This window comes from Silene latifolia, chromosome 2, assembly GCF_048544455.1.
Source record: "Silene latifolia isolate original U9 population chromosome 2, ASM4854445v1, whole genome shotgun sequence".
NCBI classification, from domain to species: Eukaryota; Viridiplantae; Streptophyta; class Magnoliopsida; order Caryophyllales; family Caryophyllaceae; genus Silene; species Silene latifolia.
The window spans coordinates 194,874,078-194,895,535 of NC_133527.1; the positions used below are offsets into that span (position 1 = coordinate 194,874,078).

General features: G+C 37.0%; 2 protein-coding genes across 4 annotated transcripts; one reads left to right on the top strand and one right to left on the bottom strand.

Annotated features, from left to right (window-relative positions):
* The first annotated feature begins 3,960 nt into the window (after positions 1–3,960).
* On the top strand, positions 3,961–10,618 carry LOC141644180 (uncharacterized). Of its 3 annotated transcripts, XM_074453650.1 has the most exons (17): positions 3,961–4,060; positions 4,765–4,839; positions 5,066–5,155; positions 5,242–5,331; positions 5,474–5,563; positions 5,795–5,869; positions 6,729–6,833; positions 6,946–7,008; positions 7,097–7,153; positions 7,449–7,520; positions 7,754–7,786; positions 8,412–8,471; positions 8,653–8,715; positions 9,065–9,097; positions 9,242–9,313; positions 9,862–9,917; positions 10,337–10,618. In XM_074453650.1, exons 2-16 carry the CDS (start codon positions 4,780–4,782, stop codon positions 9,910–9,912), a joined length of 1,014 nt encoding a protein of 337 aa, XP_074309751.1. In that variant the 5' UTR covers positions 3,961–4,060; positions 4,765–4,779; the 3' UTR covers positions 9,913–9,917; positions 10,337–10,618. The 3 variants fall into 3 exon arrangements, 2 of the variants coding, with proteins under 2 accessions (XP_074309751.1, XP_074309752.1); XR_012543929.1 differs by lacking the exon at positions 7,754–7,786 and having other exon boundaries at positions 7,449–7,524; positions 8,381–8,471; XM_074453651.1 differs by lacking the exon at positions 7,449–7,520.
* A 3,320-nt stretch (positions 10,619–13,938) lies between these two features.
* Positions 13,939–16,976, bottom strand: LOC141641902 (uncharacterized). The gene is made up of 3 exons (XM_074450546.1): positions 16,626–16,976; positions 15,492–16,520; positions 13,939–14,301 (listed from the first exon to the last, which is right to left on the bottom strand). Exons 1-3 carry the CDS (start codon positions 16,974–16,976, stop codon positions 13,939–13,941), a joined length of 1,743 nt encoding a protein of 580 aa, XP_074306647.1.
* Between the last annotated feature and the right edge of the window lie 4,482 nt (positions 16,977–21,458).

Below are 21,458 nucleotides of genomic sequence, written 5' to 3' on the forward strand. Positions count from 1 at the left end.
GCTAGTTAATTACTCAATTAGTTGGATTTGTATGTTAAAATTTCATGATAACCAGTGATTTATCGTTGTGCTATTTTCTCACCTAGAAACATGATTAGGAAATTTAATTGAGTAATATCTTAATTGGCTACATTTAATTATGGTCGTGTGATGTATGTTCCGATATTATTATCTTATAATTCTTGCATTACTTTATTAAGTATTACGTAGTCTATCGAGATGTTAACGTTTAAATAAGTAAAAGCATGTTAGCTATTAACCACTAGAGGTGGCAATCGGGTCAGTCAGGTCGGGTCACATCGGGTCGGGTCATATCGGGTTCGGGTCATATCGGGTCAGCATACCCTTTCGGGTCGAGTCGGGTCGGGTTCGGGTCGTTATCGGGTCGGGTCATTTCGGGTCAAATGATGTATCGGGTCGGGTCGGGTTTGGGTCGGGTCATTATCGGGTCCGATAACTTAATCGCATTACTATATTTTTTTACCATTAAATTTAGTTTTTAACCTATTATTTGGTTTAATTAATCCATTACTAAGTCAAACATATCAATGTAAACAAAAAATCACTTTCATTTGGATCAAAATTAAGCTTAATAATTGTCGGGTCATCAATTTAATCGGGTCAGTATCGGGTCGGGTCAATATCGGGTCGGGTCTGGATCGGGTTCGGGTCACTGATAATCGGGTCGTGTCGGGTTACGGGTCGTCATTGGGTCGGGTCAGGTCGGTTTCGGGTCACAATATTTTCGGGTTCGGGTCGGGTCGAGTTTGCTTGGGTTCGGGTCGGGTCAGGCTTGCCAGCTCTATTAACCACTAGCCTAAAAGAATTATACCTTTCCTCTATAAATATAGTTAAGGCTAGAATTTATAAGTTTAAATTTTATTAAATATTAGTTTAATAACTACTCTTAAAGGTTTGAAAATTAAAAACATTGTCTTCGTTATGGAGACAATGATGAGTGCGAGGGAGTTGGAGAAGATCCGTAATAGTTGTGGTTTTTCGTCGGGTATTTGTATAAGTAGCAGGGGGAGGTCGGGTGGTTTAGGTCTTTGGTGGAGGGATGTAAATGCTCAATTAATCTCTTACAATAATAATCATGTGATGGTTGAGGTGTCTATTAAACTCAAACAAGGAAAATGAGTTAAAATGGAGAAGATAATTTCTCATTTCCATTCGAGTGCCTTGGTTTACGGGGACAAAATGTATTCTTATCCTCATGTATGTGTGTATATGCAAATACAACTGTTGTACTACGTTTCATCAATACAACAAAGTATCCTGTATATTCAAGAAGGAACGTGTTGATCATGCTGATACGTTTGTTTAACATCTCTCAGGAATACATAGCACTATTTGGTGGCAAGTCTCACAGTGACTCAGTGATTCATTTGCTGATCAGTAGTTTGGTTTCAAGGAGTTGGGAGTCTATTGAAGATCTCGAGGCCTCAAAATTCGAGATGCTACCTTGATTGATTTATGGGGTGGTCGCAGGTTACTACGAAATAGTGATAGGTGATTGACATAACTCTTTTCACCACTCCCCGATTATTTATTGGGTCTTTTGCCAAAATGACTATTCTAGCAAAATTATTTTCCAAAATAACCATTTGTCAAAACTATTCTCCAAAATAACCATTTTGCTAAATTACTTAACCAAAATTAACCATAATGCTATGAAAAACCTTCTTTTAGCACCATGAAGCAAGTCTTCATCTATCCGCTATTCCGCTTTGCATGTGTTTGACAATGATTTTAGTCAATAATTAGAGTAATCCTCGTATATTTGTTCTGATACGAAACATTTATTCGTATATTTGTAATGAAACAATATGAATTTATAATTCCAACTGAATCACTTGATAACAATTACTTTTACCTTTATACCGACTTCTCACTAATACATCAATTCCAAACCATTATTAAATTTATGGCTGCAAATGTGCTCTCATGCTCTAACACATGCAAAACTTTCTCTGTATGAGAATCGCAATCAAGTCTCTTGAATTTGCAGGCATATTAGTGCTTTAATTCGTATGTACGTAGGAGTTAGATTTATCATGATTGCTAGGTTCAATAGAAAATTAATGATTTAATTTTTTTTTGTAAGAATTTAGGTTAGTTTGGATAATTTGGAAAATACTTTTAAAAAATAGTTATTTTGATAATTAGTTTTATTAGAATGGTCATTTTGACAAAAGACCCTTATTTAGTTGGCTCGACCCGACTCTGTCCACATGTGAGGCCTCTTTATTTTCTCTCCCTGGCCTATGATGCTCGACTTCAAAAGGAGGGTCTGAAGCTCAACTCTTGTTAATGTTAGAGCTCTATCTAGTGGCCCAATCCATTAGAGGCTAAATTTTACTCCCTTCTATTCCAAATAACCGTCCCATTCTCCGTTTCCGTCTATTCACAATAATGTCCCATTGTCCATTTTTGGTAAGTGTTGTGTGGTCTAAATTCAATTCCATTTCCGTCTATTCACATAACTGTCCCATTGTCCGTTTTGTGTGGTCTAAACTCACTTTCTTAATTCTTGTGCCATCTTCACAATGGGACAGTTATCTAGAATAGGAGGGAGTATAAGTTGATTAAGACAAGTTGCCAACTTCACCACCACCTCCACCATCTAACTCCACCTTAACTCCCTCTAAAATCTTTCTAATAAAAAAGACGGTATTTTTTTACGTAATGTTCGATTAAAACGGTTTAATCATGTCGAATAATAACGTTAACAGTGATCAAGCTAGCAACGAATTCGCAGGGGTATCTTTACGTTTTAATTACGCTTCTATTTTATAATTTTTTGTTCGAATTTGATTAGAACGGATTAGCAATTACCCTTCCCCACGCCCAAAAAAAATTCAAGACGGAAATTAGTTTTTTTTTTTAGAAAAAAATTTGACGAAATGGGCCTGGATGATAAACGTTTTCGTCCAGGCCTAGGTCCAGACGAAATTTCCAGACGAAATTTCCAGGCCCATTTTTGTATTTTTTTTTTAAAATAAAAAAAATAATTGTCTTGATTAACAATTGATTTCTAACTTATCAGATAAGGATTAAAATTATATTAAATCTAAAACTTCTTATATATGCCATTATTTATAATTAAATCGTAATTTCGGGTGTGATATACATCAAATGCCGCTATTATATTCACTGTCAATTTGATGAATATGTGTTATCTATTGTGATATTCATCATATGTCAGTATATCACTATTATATTCATTCTAACTTATTTTCAGCTCATTTCAGTTCAGCTCAGCTCTATTCAGTTCAGTTCAGCACAGCTCAGTTCAGTCCAGCTCAACTCTATTCAGTTCAGTTCAGCTCAGCTCAGGTCAGCTCCATTCAGTTCAGGTAAGCTCCATTCAGTTCAGCTCCACTAAATTCAGCCAATTTCAATTTTGCGAATCTTAAACTTAATAGTTTTTATGAATATTATATATTTATGAATATTTTATTATTATTATTATTATTTGGAAACCCGATTCAAACGGATGAAAGACAGCGGTGGATGAATCGGGTAAACCCCCCCCCCCTCCCCCCCCGGCAGTAGGGCTGCACATAAAGTAGACCGGTTTGGTAATCGGTCCGATCTGGACCGAATACAATCCGATCCAATCTCCGGGTCCATATAAATACTGTGATCGGTCTTCGGTTCAGTTCGGTCCGATCCAAGCAAAAAAAATCACTTCAAATTAACTTTAAAAATAGAACTGGTCGGTCTAAACCCGGGAAAAAACGGATCTAAAGGGTTCCGGTCTGGTTCGTCCGGATTTCCACTTAACTAGTCCAATCTCCTGGTTTGGAATATGGGGTTACCCGATCCGCGGATCATTGTTGCCCGATCCAGTTTTGGACCGGTGAACACTCCTACCCGTCACCCATCATCCGCCTGAATTTCTTACAAAAAAATAAAAAATAAAGTATAAAGTAACTAGAAGTCTAGAACACATCCGGAGTATTTCGCTTTGGTACTATATCAGTATAAGCCGCTCTCTCTCTCTCTCCCCTAGAATCACATTTTTTAACCCTAGTAAAATGTCACCTTCAAAGCGGTAAGATCAATGAATCTATCTTGACTATCTCCTTCATTCGTTGTTCCTTTCAATTGTTTTCTCCTTCGTTTTTATTCTTAATACTTTTACATTTATTTTTTAAAACTTAATTTGAGTGTTACGCTTTTAATGTGGTGTTAATCCTTTGATCAGATGCTTCAGTTTCGTCTTTCTTGTACTCTAATTAACCCTTAATTTTAATTTCTGTAATGTTTACCTAGTTTCCCTTAATACTTGAAAGAGACGCTGCCTTTGTTCTGAGATGATAACCGAAACTCCCAACTATTGATTTACTCTTTCCTTATCCATCTCTTTATGGTGATTTTACACTAATTTTGTGAAACTTATTCCGCTAACTTGTAAACAACCCATAAAAACCATGGTACTCCTTTATCAGTAGGATCCCTTTTACAATATTCTCGTGTAAATATGTGAAAACTGTATAAGAGGACATCATTATGGCCAATGCAAAATAATGCTATATCATTACGGTCAATACAAAATAATGTTACTCATCAAAGTAGTTTTGTATTGACCGTAATGATGAGTAATGATATAGCATTATTTTGATGAGTAAAACTGTTCCAGGTTGGCCGTAACATTATTTTGATGAGTAAAACTGTTACCCATCAAACAGTTTTTTGACGCAAAATAAAGCCGGTCTTCAGACGTAATTGTTTGTTAAACGTCGATTTAAATTTCAGGGTACCGAGCGCAACATGGAAGCTGCAGTAGACTGTTTGACTGAAAATTTGCAGAGTGTCAACGAAGCTCTTGAGGTTGGCACATCCATTGTTTTTAACTTAATTGTTGTATATTCTGTTATGCTAAATCGCTAATCACCCTTTGACAACGTATCCAACTTGAGATGATGTTTGTAAATACTTTGACGATGTACTCACTAGTCACTACAACAATATGATTTATACAAGTATAATTATGTAATGTATTGAATGATATGACTTTTGCAACAGCAATGCTCAGTTTTCTTATGCTAAATTTCAGGGCCATTCTATCTCTGATCTTAAGCAGAACATGACAGCTGAGTCAGCTAGTTTGCCAGAAAATTTCGATCGTGTCAATGCAGCTCTTGAGGTTGGCCCATCAATTTCTTTTGAACATATATGTCAGTTTTATAACTATGTAATGTATTAATTTAAATGACTTATGCTTAATTTCAGGGGCTTTCTATCTCTGATCTTATGCGTAACATGGCAGCTACAATACCAAGTTTGACAGAAAATTTCAAGAGTGTCAGCGAAGCTCTTGAGGTTGGTCCATCCATTGCTTTTGAACATAATGGTTCATTTGGCAAGAGTGTCAGCGAAGCTCTTGATTTATGTAATTATGCAATGTCTTAAATGATAGGAGTAATATTTATCCCTTCACTCTGGCGCGCTTTTTGGTCTGCAGAAAGCAAAGAAACGTTTGTTGCTGAGGGTTCAGATTTTTGACGAGAAGATAGATGAGCAGCGAGAATTGTCCGAGTTAATCATGCATGAGGTGCACTTTGAGTATTTTTACTATTAGACTCATTATTCTAATTTGCTTCCAGTTTCTATTGCTCTGTTTCCTTTATTCATTATTCCTTAATTCATTGGAAACTACCTATTCTTTGGCTTTGCAAAATGACATAAGAGCAAATGGCGAACCTAATTTCCCGAGCCTCATCTATTGTAAACTAGTTGTATCGTAATGGAATTATAAACCTAATTTCCCGAGCCTCTCAATCAGGTTTGCAATGGACGTGCAGAAGTTGAGAAGGTTAACTATGCGCTTAACTACTTGACAAAGACGCTTGGCGAATGGGTGAGATAATCATAACAACTACCTATTAGACTTGACAGGTGATGATGGATCTGACAAACTGTAACCGACCAGAACCCGTCGTTGACCCTATTGAAACCCGGTACCAAGATGACCCGACCCATCATTTGTAGAGGCAACTTTAACCTTCGAAAAGAAATAGGGTTTAAAGGACCATATGCTGAATTTTTCCACTAATTGCCTAGTAATGAAAAAGGAAAATGAAAGGGCGCCACCGGGTAACACCCAATTTGGACGCCACCCTCATGTGAGTGGGGACCCCTTTAATTAAAAATGCATGTGAGAGGGTGACACCCAATTCGGGCGCCACCTGGTAGCGCCCTATCACTATCCAATGAAAAATGAATTTGCAAAATTAAGTACCTTGTCACAATAGACTTGAGTCAATAACAGTGAGTAACAAATGCGACTTTTACTCATTTGTTAAACTAGAAATGTTATCAATAAGTTGTGGAGAGAGTTAAGGTGAAAACTAATACGGAGTAGTAGTTAAAACATCAGGTTTTTCTACATGATACCATTAGTCCTCCTTGTTTTTTAAAAGCATCACTGGTACACCTGAACCTATTATTAAAAAATAAACATTTGAAAGAGGCAGATTAATGCATTTAGGGTATTTTAAGAAATTTTCATTAAGCTTAGTGTTTCATTGATATTTGTAACAAATGAGGCATACCAAGTTGAATTAGTAAAAACACAAGAGGGTATCATGTAGAAAATCGTAAGCTATTGGATACAACACAATAACCACTGTTAGCATAGTATGTAAAAAAAATTGTGTTAGTAGTATAATGATGTTTATACTTTATAATAATAATTTCTTCTGGCCTTATTTTGACAGGAGGATAAAATTACTGAGTTTGACAAAAAACAGGTAGAGTTGATTTCTAATGACCTATACGAGTTTTCAAAGCTGATTAGAAATGAGCACCTTCAATCTTCCCAGGTATGAGTTGCTTTTATGGATATCAAGATGTCTGATCGGGCGTTTTGATTTATAGTGTCACATGATGGAATATTTGTGTATCTTGCTTACATGGTAGTTTAACATTTCTCAGGAATTCAGAAATGCTGGCAGATCTCGTGTTCTGCCCTCATCTTCAAAAAATCTTTATCTCCAGGTGACTCTTTTGTTTCTGTAATTATGTAATGTTTTGGATGATACGAGTAATGTTTATTCGTTTTCTTTTGGCGCATTTTGGCCTGCAGAAAGCAATGGAACATTTGCTACAGATAGATCAGCAGCCAGAGTTTTCAAAGCTGAGGGTGCACCCCTAGTATTTTAACTATTTTGCTCATTATTCTAATTTTCATTCAGCTCCATTTGAATACTCAATATGACATAAGTAAGCAAATGGCTAACTGACTTGCCTGAGCCTCGTCTATTGTAAAGTAGTTGTATCTTAATGCAATTTTAAACGTGTCCAACACATGGCTAAGGTTGAATGGAATTGGTATAATGTTTTGTAGCCTGGGTTCTTAGTCTAGTTTTTTGTTAACTTGATTTCAGTTACGGTAGTCATTGTAAGCTCTCATTTTAATTTCTCACCCTGTCAAATAGGTTCGTGATGAGGGTGAAGTTGTGAAAGATGACTATGAGCTTAAGTTCTTTGAAGAGACTCTTTCCAAAATAGTGAGTGCATCATAACAGCCACTTGGACAGATCACTCTAGCATAGATATCGGGTGCCTCCTCTAATGTTCTGAAGTGTTGTTTTTAAGTCTTGTTTGCTTTTTTCTAAGAGGGCGTTTGGTTGGAGGGTTTCATGAAAGAGAAAGGGAATGAGATTTGTGCATTCTCGTCTCTAGTTTTTGAATCTACATTATTGGCTGTCTAATCATATTTTTTTTTGCCCTATTCTGACAGGACGATATTATCACCGACCTTAAGAAAAACAGGGTAAAGAGTTGCTTTCTTATGACCTTCGAGAAACAATATCTGATTTACCTTGCAAGAGAACAATTCTTTGATGTTTATATTGAGAGTCCGAAACCCATAATTTTTTTTGTTTAAGACGAGCATATCCGTCTGAAACTTAAAACGGGTTAATTACGATAGATTGGACAAAATCAGAATGCCTAGGGACTAGCAAAATGCTTTTCATATCTATCTAAGTGTGGTGCTATTTGATTCTTTTTAATCTTTAAGACGGATATGCCTGTTTTAAGAGAGTTGAACTGTCCAAAAACATGCTTATTCAAAAATTATGCATCCTCAAACATGAAATTTGATAGCATATGTATTCAACATATTAATGGATTCAGCGACTCCACTTACCAGTTTGACAGAATTATATCAAGAGAAAAGAGGACAATGTAATTTTGTTTGGTTTTTCTTAATTGGTTGTGTTTTTCCCTAATAATGTAAAGTGGTGAAGGATAATTTTCCCATTTCCACTATAATCCTATGTTTCTAACTGCCGACACAATGGTAGGGCATAACAGGTATCTTTAAACTTGCATGATTCTTTAGTTGCATTCTTATCCTCTGCAGTTATGTTCTATACTTGCTCTTATTGTAACAGACTCTTACACTTACGGGTGTCAACGACGTTGTGCAATCTTCTGAGGGAAAGTTTGCTCAGGTATGAGTTATTTTTTTGGATAACATGATGTCTGTTTCATGTTCTGATTTATGGCTACATGGACACAATAGTTTCACAATTGTAGTCTGCAAATATGTTATTTCTGGTTAACTAAGCACCGTGTATATTCTGGAAGTAGTATGTGTGGATCTTTCTTATACGGTTGTTTAACATCTCTCAGGAATTCAAAAATGCTGGCACGTCTCCGTGTCTCCACCCATGTTCAGCAGCTATTGATCTTCTGGTAACTCATTATACCTTTAGATGCTATTCTTCATCTGGCTATCAGTAACTTGAGAAAATCAGCGCTTAGTTTAATTTTCAATTACCCTCTTGTTGTGGAAAACATAGTCGTATATTCTCTGATGCTAATCCGTTAATCACTGCTTTGGTAATGTTTCCAGCTTGAGATGATGTTTGTATTCTTTACTGTTCCTCTAGTTTGTATCCGTTAATCACTGCTTTGGTGCATTTTGGTCTCTGCTTAAAGAACGTAAACATTTATTACTATTTTGCTCGCTATTCTAAATGCCGTGTTTAATAATCTACGCTTATTGGCTGCCTTAATCAGTTCTTTTACCCTATTCTGACAGGAGGATAGGGTCGTTGAGTTTATGAAACTGGAGGTAGAGTTGCTCTCTTACCTTGCATAAGAACAGTTCTTTGATGTTTGTATACTTTGACTATGTACCAATGTGGTATACGGAGTATGTAATTATGTAACATTGTGAATTATATGAGTAATGTTTATTCGTTTCCCTTTGGTGCAGAAAGCAAAGAAAAATTTTTCGCAGAGGGTTCAGAATCTTGGCGGAACGATAGATGAGCTTGAGAAAAAAGAGGTAGAGTTGCTCTCTTACGACCTCCTAAAATCAAATATCCGATTTACCTTGCATGTGAACAGTTGTTTGATGCTTGTATATTTTGACTATGTTGCTAAATTGTTAATCACCCTATGGTAGATCTGTACTCGGGCCGGGCTGGCTGGGGCAGGCCGGGCTTTCCTACTCAGACCCGGGCCAGGCCGGGTCGGGTTGAGTTATGCTTGACCCTGGCTGAGCCTTACCAATTTATTTATTTTATTTTTTATTTTTGCTAAAATGACGGGCCAAGGCGGGCCGGGCTTGAATTTTAGGACCCGGGCCAGGCTCGGGTAAACGGCGGGTCAATGCCGGGTCGGGTTTCATAAAATAATGGGCTGAGGCTGTCCGGGGCCGGGTCATCCCGTGCTGATGCCCAGCTCTACCCTTTGGCAATGTTTCCAACTTGAGATGATGTTTGTATACTTTGACTATGTCCACCAATGTGATTTATGTAATTATGTAATGTCGTGAATAATATGAGTAATGTTGTAATGTTTACTCGTTTCCCTTCGGTGTTTGGTCTGCAGAAAGCAAAGAATGATTTGTCCCAGAGTGTTCAGAATCTTAGCTTGAATTAAAACAGGTGGAGTTGCTTTCTTACGACCTTGATTATTAACATCTGATTTACCTTGCATTAGAAGTATTTGAGGATGCATAATTTGAAAACAATTCTTTGATGTTTATATTTTCAGTCCAAAACCCATATATTTATTTTTAAGAGGAGCACATCTGTCTGAAACCGTAGGATAGATGGGACAAAAACAGAATGTCTAGGGACTAGCAAAAGGCTTGTCCCCATCTATCGAAATGGGCTGCTATTTGACCCTTTTTAATCTGAAGACGGATTTGCCCATCTTAAAAAAGACTAACAACATAATTTTGTTAGACTTGGCATATCCAAAAAATTTTCCATCCCCAAACATGAAATTTGATAGACTTGGCATATCTATTCAACATATTAATGTGTTGATCTTGCGTATATATTTGTTTAACATCTCTCAGGACTACATAGTTGCTAGCAAGTCTCACAGTGACTCATTTGCCGATCAGTAGTTTGGTTTCAAGGAGTAGGTGGCTGTATTGAAGATCACGATGCTTTTGAGGGAATTTCATGTGCTTGTGGAAATTAGCTACTTATATGGCAGTATGTAGTAGTTTTACCTTTGAAACACTCTCCGAATATCTGTTACTCTTAGACCATCCCCAAACAAGGTCAATTGCTTGGTCATGACCTTGCTTGGTCATGGTTAGTGACTTAATAAAGCTACTTAATTGGTGACCAAAGTTGCTAATTTGTGACCAAAGGTCAATTTGTGACCTTTGGAGGTCAATTTGTGACCTTTGCTTCATTTGGTGACCTCTTCCATGACCCAATATGTGTCATTTTCTGGTTTGTTGGACACAAAAAAAAGAACAATGAATATATTTATAAAATTAGAAAAAGTAAGAGAGAAGTATATAATATGATAGTGGGAATGTTGTAAAATGGATAATGATTGGGTTGATGACCTAGGTCGCGACCTTCTGCTTGGAAGTGTGAAAATGGGTCAAGGTTAATAAGGTGGAATTAAGAGTAAAATCGGTTCGTGACCTAGTTAGCGTGACCTTTGCTTGGGGATGGTCTTACGCTATAGTAAATTAGTACTCCGGTCTCCATAAACTACTGCGTAATTATGTACTTTCAAGGAATAGGCTACTCTAATAATTGAACTTGTCGATGCCTCGGGAAATTTCCACATGGCTATGGAAACTAACTAGTATACTCAAATTTCTAATTCTGGAGTCGCGACATTTACACTATTAGATACACTCACTTATATGGGTTTGGTTCAGGTTGGGTCAAGGCTACCTGCCTCAAAGATTAGCCCAAGACCAAGCCCTTTCTAGATAAACCCGTCTTTTTTAGCCTAAAAGATATTACTCGTACTTGGTATAAGATAAAAACGGTTGTTATCATTATAATGTCCGATCAAATGGTTGTTAGTTTAGGCTGACAATTTTAATTTAATTTGGCTACTCGATAATAAAGCTTTGTGTTCTACTCCCTCCTATTCCAGATAATTGTTCCATTGTTGAAATGACACAAGAATTAAGAAAGTGAGTGAATAGACGGAAATAGACAATGAAGAGTACTAATAGGATGGGTTAAGGGCGGGTTGAGTTGTAAATACTGAAAAGTAACAAGGGTAGTATAGTCATTAGGTAAGAAAAACCATTACCAAAAAGGGACCATGGGACAGTTATCTGAATAGACGGAAATGGACTATTGGACAATTATCCGGAATAGGAGGGAGTACTATTTTTAGGCAGAATCGGGCTAAAAAATGGGCCTAAGCTCAATCTATACATTGGGCCTTTGTTGGATTGGGTCATGGAGCTTGAAAAAAAGTCTGATCTGGACTGAACCATCGGGATGGGCCATTCGGTCAACTCAATCGAAAAGTGGTGGCTTTAGGGCAGATTACCTTCATCGGAGATAGACTGTCACAAATAGGATTATATTATACATCCAGTTGTACTATAAGTACTAGATTGCATGCCCGGGCGTTGCCCGGGTTATATCATAACAATGGCGAAAATTAATTGTTGTGAGCATTAAATTAAACAAACTAAAAACATCAATCCAACTTTGAACCTATGTCTCAATATTAAGGTCTGGGGTGGGATTTGAGATCATTTATCCTACTTTTATGTCTCATTTTTTGTCCAATTGTCTTTAACTTGCAACACATCATCATTTACGTAATAAAATTAATAGCAATTTCTATTAAGCAAAGTATGTGTCACAAGTTAAATATAATAATATTGTACAACTAACTTATATTTAATTGACTATATGTGTAATTTTTTTTGAACTTTCTTATTTTTTTTTTAACATTGTTCAACTAACCTATATTTAACTGACTATATGTGTAATTTTTATGAATTTTCTTATATTTTTTTTTCTGATTAACTTTGCGAGTTCATAAATTTTATGGTATAGCTCCGATTTTGTAAAACAAAACTCTTATTATAAAGCTCAAATTCTACGCCAACAGTTGTACACTTATACAGTTATACTTCAAATGATTGTATAGTTTGTTAACTATTAAGAGGCTCTATGTCTCTACTGCTCAATCGTCACATATCTATTGAGTTTCTCATTCTTGAAATTTTTATTTACATTTATTTGTATTAATATTCTATAGTCTACTCTATTAAAAAGTTGAAATCTTATACGTATATGGGCATGATGTGGTTGCTTTGGAGTGAAATTCTTAAAACAGTGTCTATCTTAATTAGGTTGTACGTGTAGTACAACGAAATATCAAATTTATTCAACCTCAAGTAATTAACACAAATCAATCAAGATGATAAGTATAGGAGGACTATAAATACATTAAACGAAGAAGTAGAGTTATTTTATAGGTGTTGAGAAGGGTTTGAGGAACAATAGAATTTATAGTTAAGACTTAGAGTCATAATTGTAGTATAGATAGAATTTGTAGAGCTCCAACAAACATCCGTATTATCAAAATAGAATTGTATGAGATTTTTTTTTTCTTTTTTTAATTTATCAATCTGTTATTTATCAATCTGTTAGATAATATAACATTATATTGACTGATTTTATTTTAATATTATATTTTATGTATATATTTTAATTCACATAATTTATTCAAAAAAAAAAGTAATAACCAATGAAATCGCTCCAAAGCAATAGCCAATGAAATCGCTCCAAAAGTTCCTCTTTTAAGTATATATATTGATTGATGGTACAACCAAGTATAAGAATCTGTATAAATTGACTTGTATCGTACCAAAATACCTTGGCCGGGGCTACCCTTCAAGTATCGTACCACGCGCAAGGCTGCGTCATAATGCTCATGCCGTGGTTCTTTAAGAAAATGAGAAAGTATGTGGACCACATAAGACAAGTCGGGACGAGTAACTGCAAGATAAACAAGCCGACCAACGAGACGGCGATAGGACTCGATGTTTTCGAGAACCGAACCACACGCTAAACCCAGCTGATGATTTTGCTCCAACGGCGTGGCATCTGGCTTAGCACCAAGCAGTCCCGTTTCAGAAACAATGTCCAACGCATATTTCCGTTGACTCAAATAAATTCCTTCTGCACTGTGAGCCACTTCAAGTCCAAGAAAATACTTGAGAGTGCCCAAATCTTTCATGTGAAAACAGTTCCCCAAATAATCTTTAAAGGCAGAGATAGCGGAAGCATCATTCCCCGCAATAACAAGGTCATCAACATAGACAAGAACAAATAATCGTACCTTATCTTGCGAGAAAGAAAACAAGGAATAATCGGAATAAGATTGCCAAAAACCATAGTGGCGAAGGGCCGTGGTTAATTTAGCAAACCAGCAGCGCGGTGCCTGTTTCAAGCCATATAATGATTTCTTTAGACGACAAACCATGCCCTCTCTCCCACGACCGAAACTAGGTGGAAGACGCATGTATACTTCCTCATCCAAATCCTCATGCAAAAAAGTATTGTGAACGTTCATTTGATGCAATTCCCAGTTATTTACAGCTGCAACGGAGAGAAAAGCACGTATAGTAACCATTTTAACAACCGGCGCAAAAGTTTCACCATAATCCAATCATTCAGTCTGGTGGTTACCAAACACAACCAAACGAGCTTTATATCGCTCAATGGTACCGTCGGAATGATATTTAATTTTATACACCCAACGGCAGCCAATGGCCTTTTTGTCAGGTGGAAGAGTCGTGAGCTCCCACGTTTCATTGCGTTCAAGAGCATCAATTTCATCTTTCATAGCAACACACCACTTCTCATCTCGTATTGCTTCCTTAAAGGAAGGAGGTTCAACATTCTCAGTAATGGCTGCAAGAAAAACTCGATGTTTTGCCGAAAAAGAATGAGAATCAATATAATTTGCTAAAGAATAAGGTGTACCTGAAGACGACGAATCAGGAGTCGATGAGTGCGAGGAATCAGGAGTCTGTGCGGTGCCAAGGACATAACCACTCAAGCGGGAATTTGAGAATTTCTGGCGTCGACCCCGACCTATTTCATCGATTCCGGTATCAAACATGGAGGAAGAACCCGTGGGCGCTGTCACACCCGTGGACCCCCCTGACCCGTGGCTCCCTCCTGACCCGTGGCTCCATCAGTCACGCCTAGGTCCGAGGACGCGCCCTGTCCCGTGGGCCCCCTGACTCGTAGGACCCCCCTTGCATCTGAACCCGAGTCATCAGCCGTGCCATTAAAGGGGGTGTCGAAGTCGAGCTCGTCATCACGGGAGGAGGCAGTCAACGCCGTATAAGGAAACACGTCCTCGTGAAAAACAACGTCACGAGAAACAAAGTAGGAACCAGTTTCAACATCGTATAATTTCTAACCCTTTTTATTATGGGGGTAGCCTACGAAAATACACTTCCGTCCCCGTTTTTCAAACTTGTCTCCACGGGTATTCTGATTATGGGCAAAACAGAGGCAGCCAAACACACGCAAATTCGTATACACCGGAGCCTTACCATAAAGACACTCATAGGGAGTCTTATTGTCAAGCAAGGGAGAAGGAGTGCGATTTATCAAATGAACAGCATCAAGGATACATTCCCCCCAAAATGTCGTGGGTAAATTAGCCTGGAAAAGAAGAGCCTGACCAACATTTAAAATATGTCGATGCTTGCGCTCGACACGGCCGTTTTGTTGAGGCGTGCCAACACAAGAGGTTTGAAAATGGATCACATTTTTAAAAAAATAACCAGCCATACAATTAAATTCATTCCCATTATCGCTTTGAACCGATTTGACAGAAGTGGAAAATTGCTTATCAACCATAGCCAAAAAATTCAAAAACATACCTGTAACCTCTGTTTTATCAACCAATAAATATACCCAAGTTGCCCGGGAAAAATCATCAACAATCGTAAGGAAATATTTTACATCACAAGAAGAGACAATACGGTAGGGTCCCCAAAGATCACAATGAATTAATTCAAACATTGCAGAAGCGTGCTTATCATTCAAAGTAAAACTATTGCGATGCTATTTTGCTAAATGACAAGTCTCGCAAACAAAAGGCTTACTAAAATGAAGACTATTAGTAAAAGAGATAGCTTTAAAAGCTTTATTTGACGGATGACCCAACCGTTGATGCCAGAGAGAAGCAGAGCCCGCACTCACGGAATTCACCACTTCGTCCTTAGCACGCGCACTTATCCAATAGAGACCATCTCGCAGCTCACCTACTCCAATCGCCGTCCTCGTAGAAGGGACTTGAATAAGACAAGAATCTTTAGCGAAGACAAATAAAAAATCAGCAGTAGCCGTAAGCTGTGAGACGGAAATAAGGTTACAAGTCAAACTGGGAACATATAAAACATCATGAAGAGTCAACGACTCATTTATGTAGACCGAGCCCATAAGCGTCGAGGCAACCTGTTGGCCATTTGGAAGACCAACCGGCCGAGAGGCAATGGTACGCGGTGCCACTAAACACGACAAGTTTCCCATGACGTGATTAGATGCACCCGTATCCAAAATCCAGAAAAACATACCACTTAAGCGATCCGAGACAGACATGGTGTTAGTCGAGACACCCGAGTGAACAAGATGAGCCTGCACTGAGGGATTCACACCAGACGAGGTCCCACCAGAGGACCCAGCAGACCCATCCGAACCCGAGCCTTGTCCAGAACCCGAAACAGCCGTCCCAGACCCAGAACCGCGAGCAGAACCACGTGCCTTTGAGCGAGCACGTCGAAGATCAGCTAAAGAACGTGGCCTATCGCCCCACCAATCAGGAAAATTTTGAGATTTGATATAGCAATTGTTTAGAGTATGACCACGTGTTTCACAGAAATTGCAATAAAACTGGCTACGCTCACCCCGTTCTTGATCACGCAGAGCCCTCCAATCGATAGTCGAGTTCGGTGTGGCAAAAACAAGGACATCCGAGGCATCAATAGAGGGAGCAGGGGAAGCGCGTAATCGTTCCTCCTGTAATACCACCTGATAGGCACGACTAAGGGAGGGAAGAGGGTCAAGTTGGAGCTGGTGCGAGCGCACACTAGAATACAAAGACGGGTCAAGACCCATTAAAAATTGATGCAAGCGTTCGTTGTCCATTCGCTTGATAGCATCCGTACCAATATTACAGGCACAATTTCCGTACTTACAGGCAAAAAGAGGTTCATGGACGATAAGGGCATCCTATAATGATTTCAAATTACCAAAATATGTTGTAACATCCATACCTTTGCCTTGTCGACAGTCACGTAACTGAGTCTTGAGGCCGTGTATTTTCGACCCATCAACAATAGAAAATTGCGCTTCCAATTCTGCCCAAAGGACAGACGCATCTTCAGCATAAGAAATCGCATGGTGTAAGGAGGGATCAATGGTATTCCGAATCCATTGAATAATCGTGCAATGAACGACCTCCCAATTATCAAGATCAAATTTTGTAGTCGGCTTTTTAATTGAGCCATCAACAAAGCCAAACTTCCGTCGAGACTTCAAGGACATGCGCATGGAATTTCGCCAATCGTCGTAATTATCGAGACGAAGAGTAACGTGAGAAATTTTAGCACCCGGAATATCGTGAGATCCGAGGTAGTAGGGATTAGAGAAATCGAGCTTCGGTGGCTCAAGGTCGTCACCGGCCATAGTGGCGGCTGTGATGATCTTCGTTTTAGGGTTTTTTTTTTTTTTTTTTTTTTTAGGGTTGTGAAAGAATCTGAGAACCTGATACCATGTTAAGATATAATGAAAGGGAAGTTGTGAATATTATTGATCATGAGGAGCGTTTATATGTATATTAGGTAATCGCTAATTTAGGAAAACTAATACTATTAGGAATCCTATTCCTTAACACTTGTACTAGTAGCCACCATGGCGCAACCTTACCTCGGCTGTGCGTCCCCACCCTCCAACCAAAGCTGTCATCTCCGACACCAATAACAGAGTCCCCGTTGGGTGTGTTCCACTAGGGAACAGATGCGGCCCTGCTGCAGACGGGATTCAATGTTGCGATCCCTACAAATGCTCTTCGCAGTATTATGGCCACTGTAACTAGTTCAATCATCCATAATTCGTCAAAATATGGAAGTATTTCAATAAGATCAACTGTCGTCAAAATAAAATTTGTAATCATCTTGTAATCTTGTATGTTTAGTATCATGTTATTCACTTCTATTAACCTTTTACAGCTGCGTTTGGTAAATGAGTTTGCTGGAATACGCGAGTTTCTCTGATTCTCTCTGTCTCTAAACCGGCCACAATTACTGATTACGTACTCTACTTAATATATTATTTATACCTTATGATAATTTTCCGATGTGGGATAATTCAATTATTTATATGTAGTATATTTACCACATCTAAATTATTTTTCAATGTGAGACAAATAACACACGAAAACGTACACCACCTTTTTTGCACCTATTTCGATATCCAACGCGATTTAGTAATGATAAAATATTATACTATCTATTTATATTCGTACGGTTTTTTTCCATTTTTTGTCATAATTAAAATATGAACAAATGATATGATTCGAATAACATTTTTTTCCTAACACGACTTTTAAGATGTAATTGTGATAGCAATAAAATGTATAAATAAATGTAAAATATTTTCTTTTTCTGGTGCAATTTTGATTCCTGGTTAAAAATTATGATGTGTTATAGTTACTCAAATTTAATGAAGCATAATAATAATAATAATTACCTATATTTGAAAGTTAAAAAGATTTAATTCTACTATTTATTAAAGTAAAAAAGCTCATTATTGATTTGTTTATGGATTCAAGATTTTTTATGCAACACTTGATTGTATTATAATTCATAAATTTTCTATTTACAATCATCATTATATATGACACATTAATAACCAATTTATGTATATTTAGCACCCATTTTATTTTTAAATTATGATTTTGTCTTAAATAAAGTTATTATACTATCGATTGTCTTAAAATAAACATTATAATATCACTAATATAGTAATATATAATCGCTTTTATAAATATCTACGTGATTAATATTTGTATGATATTGTTGTAACAAAGGTTTACCGTTAATACAAATTCTTATAAAGACTCTCTAAGATAATATTTAAGCGATTCAAAATTGAAGGAAGTGTATGATCAAATCCGATTAATGTACTCGTTTCTCGCTTGTGAATTGTCGTCGTTTATGATTGAAAATTTAAACATTACGTAATTGATTTATTGTGTTGGAAATAAATAAGAGATGAAGTATAATTTGAAAGTCAAAATTCGAGGTAGATTAGAGGTAGAATTGGAAAGTCAATGTCCTATTTTGAGCGATACTAGTAAAACACGGGCGACAAAAAGCAACTTCCTTTAGAAATAGTGAATAAAATAGTTGATAGGAGGGAGTATATATACTCGGTGGTTCACCTTAGTTTCCCACGTTATTAGACGACGCAGATCAATTATATAAAACTAGAAATCTCTGAATTTCAGCGAACAGTTCATTCATTGATCATTCATCTCTTTCTACACAATGGTAAATTTTCAGTTTTCATCGAATTGGTGTTAAAATTGTTGATTTTATGAGTTGTAGTTTGTTCTTTGCTTATTAAAGTTTCTAATCAATTGATACTACTTCTTTTCCTTCTCGCTGTTTTTTGTGAATTTTGTTTGCGATAAATTATTTATGTGAAACCGTCTCAATTATTTGTTTACCTCGTTCTCAGTCGTTGTTAAACGCTGTGTGCTTTCGGATATGGGTATAACTATAAGTGGTGGAAACTGGAAAGTAATATAACAATATATAATGCTTAGTGTTTCTTTTTTTATGCTAAATTTCAGGGCCTTTGTATCTCTTATCTTAAGGGTGCTATCGCAGCTACAGTAGCCAGATGGACAGAATGTTTGCAGCTTCTCAATAAAGCTCTTCAGGTTGGCCCTGATTCATTGCTATTGAAAATAAATGTTGTATGATCTTATGTTAATTTGCTAATCCCATTTGATTTATGTAATTATGTAATGTCTTGAATTATACGAGTAATGTTTTGCATTTTGGTATGCAGAAAGAGTATAATCAAGACGCAATGATAGATGAGTACCGAGAGGTATCAAAGCTGAATGAGGTGCACCAAGAGGTATTTTACTACTTGTATTAAAATTGTTATTCTAGTATCCTTGGTTTATATGATAGACAACTCTTTCCTCTTTTTCCAATGTGGTTGAGTTGTATCTTAACATCTTATTTTAACTCCTCACCCGCTCAAACAGGTTCGCGATGCACCTCGAGAATACGATCGTGACTACGATGATGACGAGCTTACTAAATTTGTGAGTACATCATAAGAGCTAATACTTGTTCCTAGATTTCGCATTTTCTGATTGACGTAAACACTCGAACAACTCTTGTTTGCTTTTCTCTAAGTATTTACCTGAATGATGCGTGTTGCTACGATTAACTCTATCCTCATTCACCAATTCACGAAGTTTTTCTTAAAATGGGCTTAAAAACCAATATATATATATTTAACAAAATGGGTTAGTTTCAAATTTATTACCCAAAATGGGTCCACGTCATCACCGAAGCTAGGCTCGGATTCAAGTCGCTCTCCCGACTAAGCAAGAGTTTTTGGAAATATTAGCGCTTCTATTTATAAGAGCTTCCAAACATTTATGACTCGCTGATTATGTTTGTAATTATAGATATAAAGTGTCTATTTAATTAACAACCATTAATGTGGTTTGTTGGTTAGAGCATAGTGACTAAATGCATGAGATCTTGTGTTCGACTCGCCTTTGCTACATTGTTTAATTTTATTTTATTTATAGTTGCTATAAAATCGCCATGCCCCTGGGCGACTTGACCCAAATTATATTTTTCTACTTATTTCCAAGTCGCTTAATGGCTGAGCGATTTTACCTTAAGTCGTCGTCCGACTGAGCGACTAGAATCCGGAACCTAGCTTTGCCAAAAACGAGCCTACGTGGACCCATTTTTGGTAATTACTTTCGAAACTACCATATGTTGTTAATTTATTTGTTATTGAACCCTATTTTGGAAAAAAATTCCTATGTATCATTTACGAGTTTGACGGAATTATATCAAGAGAAAAGTGGACAACTGAATTTGATTTATATGATTATGTAATGTCTTGAGACTTGAATGATATGAGTAACGTTTCCCTTTGGTGCATTTTGGTGTGCAGAAAGAATTGGAACATAGGGTTCAGGAAGTTACCGCAATGGCACATGAGAAACTGAAGTTACTCGCAATGATGGATAAGCTGATGGCAGAATATGATTGGTCAAAGTATGCCAACATGGAAGTTACCACTAACTGTTAAGTATGTCAAAGTATGCCAAAGTAACTACTAACTGTTAAGCTCGGTTCGGGTTATTCAGGTCTGACCCATTTTACTGTAGTGGTAAGTTACCACTACACCATGTAATGTTTTGATATTTAAATGCGCGGTAAAATACTTATTGCATCACCGCTCAAGATTTCATATAAAAATGCTCATTATCAGCGTTTTTTTCGCTCATAATGTTTCGCTTGGTATAATGGTTTGGAATATTAATAACTAGTTTTCCAACCCGTGCATTGCACGGGTGGTAACGGAAAGTATGATTAAAAGTAACAAATTACGTGTTTTTTATATTTAGTAAATTATTAAATTTTAGAAATTTTTACTTTGTCTACCCACACAATTTTGATAATTTTATGTTGATTAATTTTATTCGAAATACTCTAACTTTTTTCCTCAACTTTTTAACTTATGATAGGTGACATATGAAAAGTGGATATAAAATTATTGTAAATTTCATAACATGTATTTACGCAATATAAATTTTATTTTACTCATTGTTGTACGGTTTTTTTTTTTTTTTTTTCATATTCTCCTTCTGGTTTGTTTTCCTCTCAATTCTCTACCTTCTCTCTCATTTTCTCTCCCATCTCCTGGACGTATGAAAGCAGCGTTTTCCATCACCGTCTGACTAACTCGAGACCCTCCACTGCATAGGTGACTGCACCCAACACCTCGGACCACGATGTCTCTCTCAACCCCTATCTCATCAGCCCCACAACTAACCACCACCCTGCAATCCATATCCTACATCCTCCAATAACTACCCTACCCCATCTTACCTCCATGATC

Bases quoted from the DNA above. Each gene is read 5' to 3' on its own strand.
- LOC141644180 (XM_074453650.1), top strand. From the start codon at position 4,780: ATGGAAGCTGCAGTAGACTGTTTGACTGAAAATTTGCAGAGTGTCAAC. The intron at 5,156-5,241 runs GTTGGCCCATCA...GCTTAATTTCAG, and splicing joins GTGTCAATGCAGCTCTTGAG to GGGCTTTCTATCTCTGATCT. The intron at 8,716-9,064 runs GTAACTCATTAT...CTATTCTGACAG, and splicing joins CAGCAGCTATTGATCTTCTG to GAGGATAGGGTCGTTGAGTT.
- LOC141641902 (XM_074450546.1), bottom strand. From the start codon at position 16,976: ATGGCCGGTGACGACCTTGAGCCACCGAAGCTCGATTTCTCTAATCCC. The intron at 16,521-16,625 runs GTTGATGGGTCG...AAATCATTATAG, and splicing joins TGGAAGCGCAATTTTCTATT to GATGCCCTTATCGTCCATGA. The intron at 14,302-15,491 runs GTGAGTGCGGGC...GGCACCGCACAG, and splicing joins AGGACGAAGTGGTGAATTCC to ACTCCTGATTCCTCGCACTC.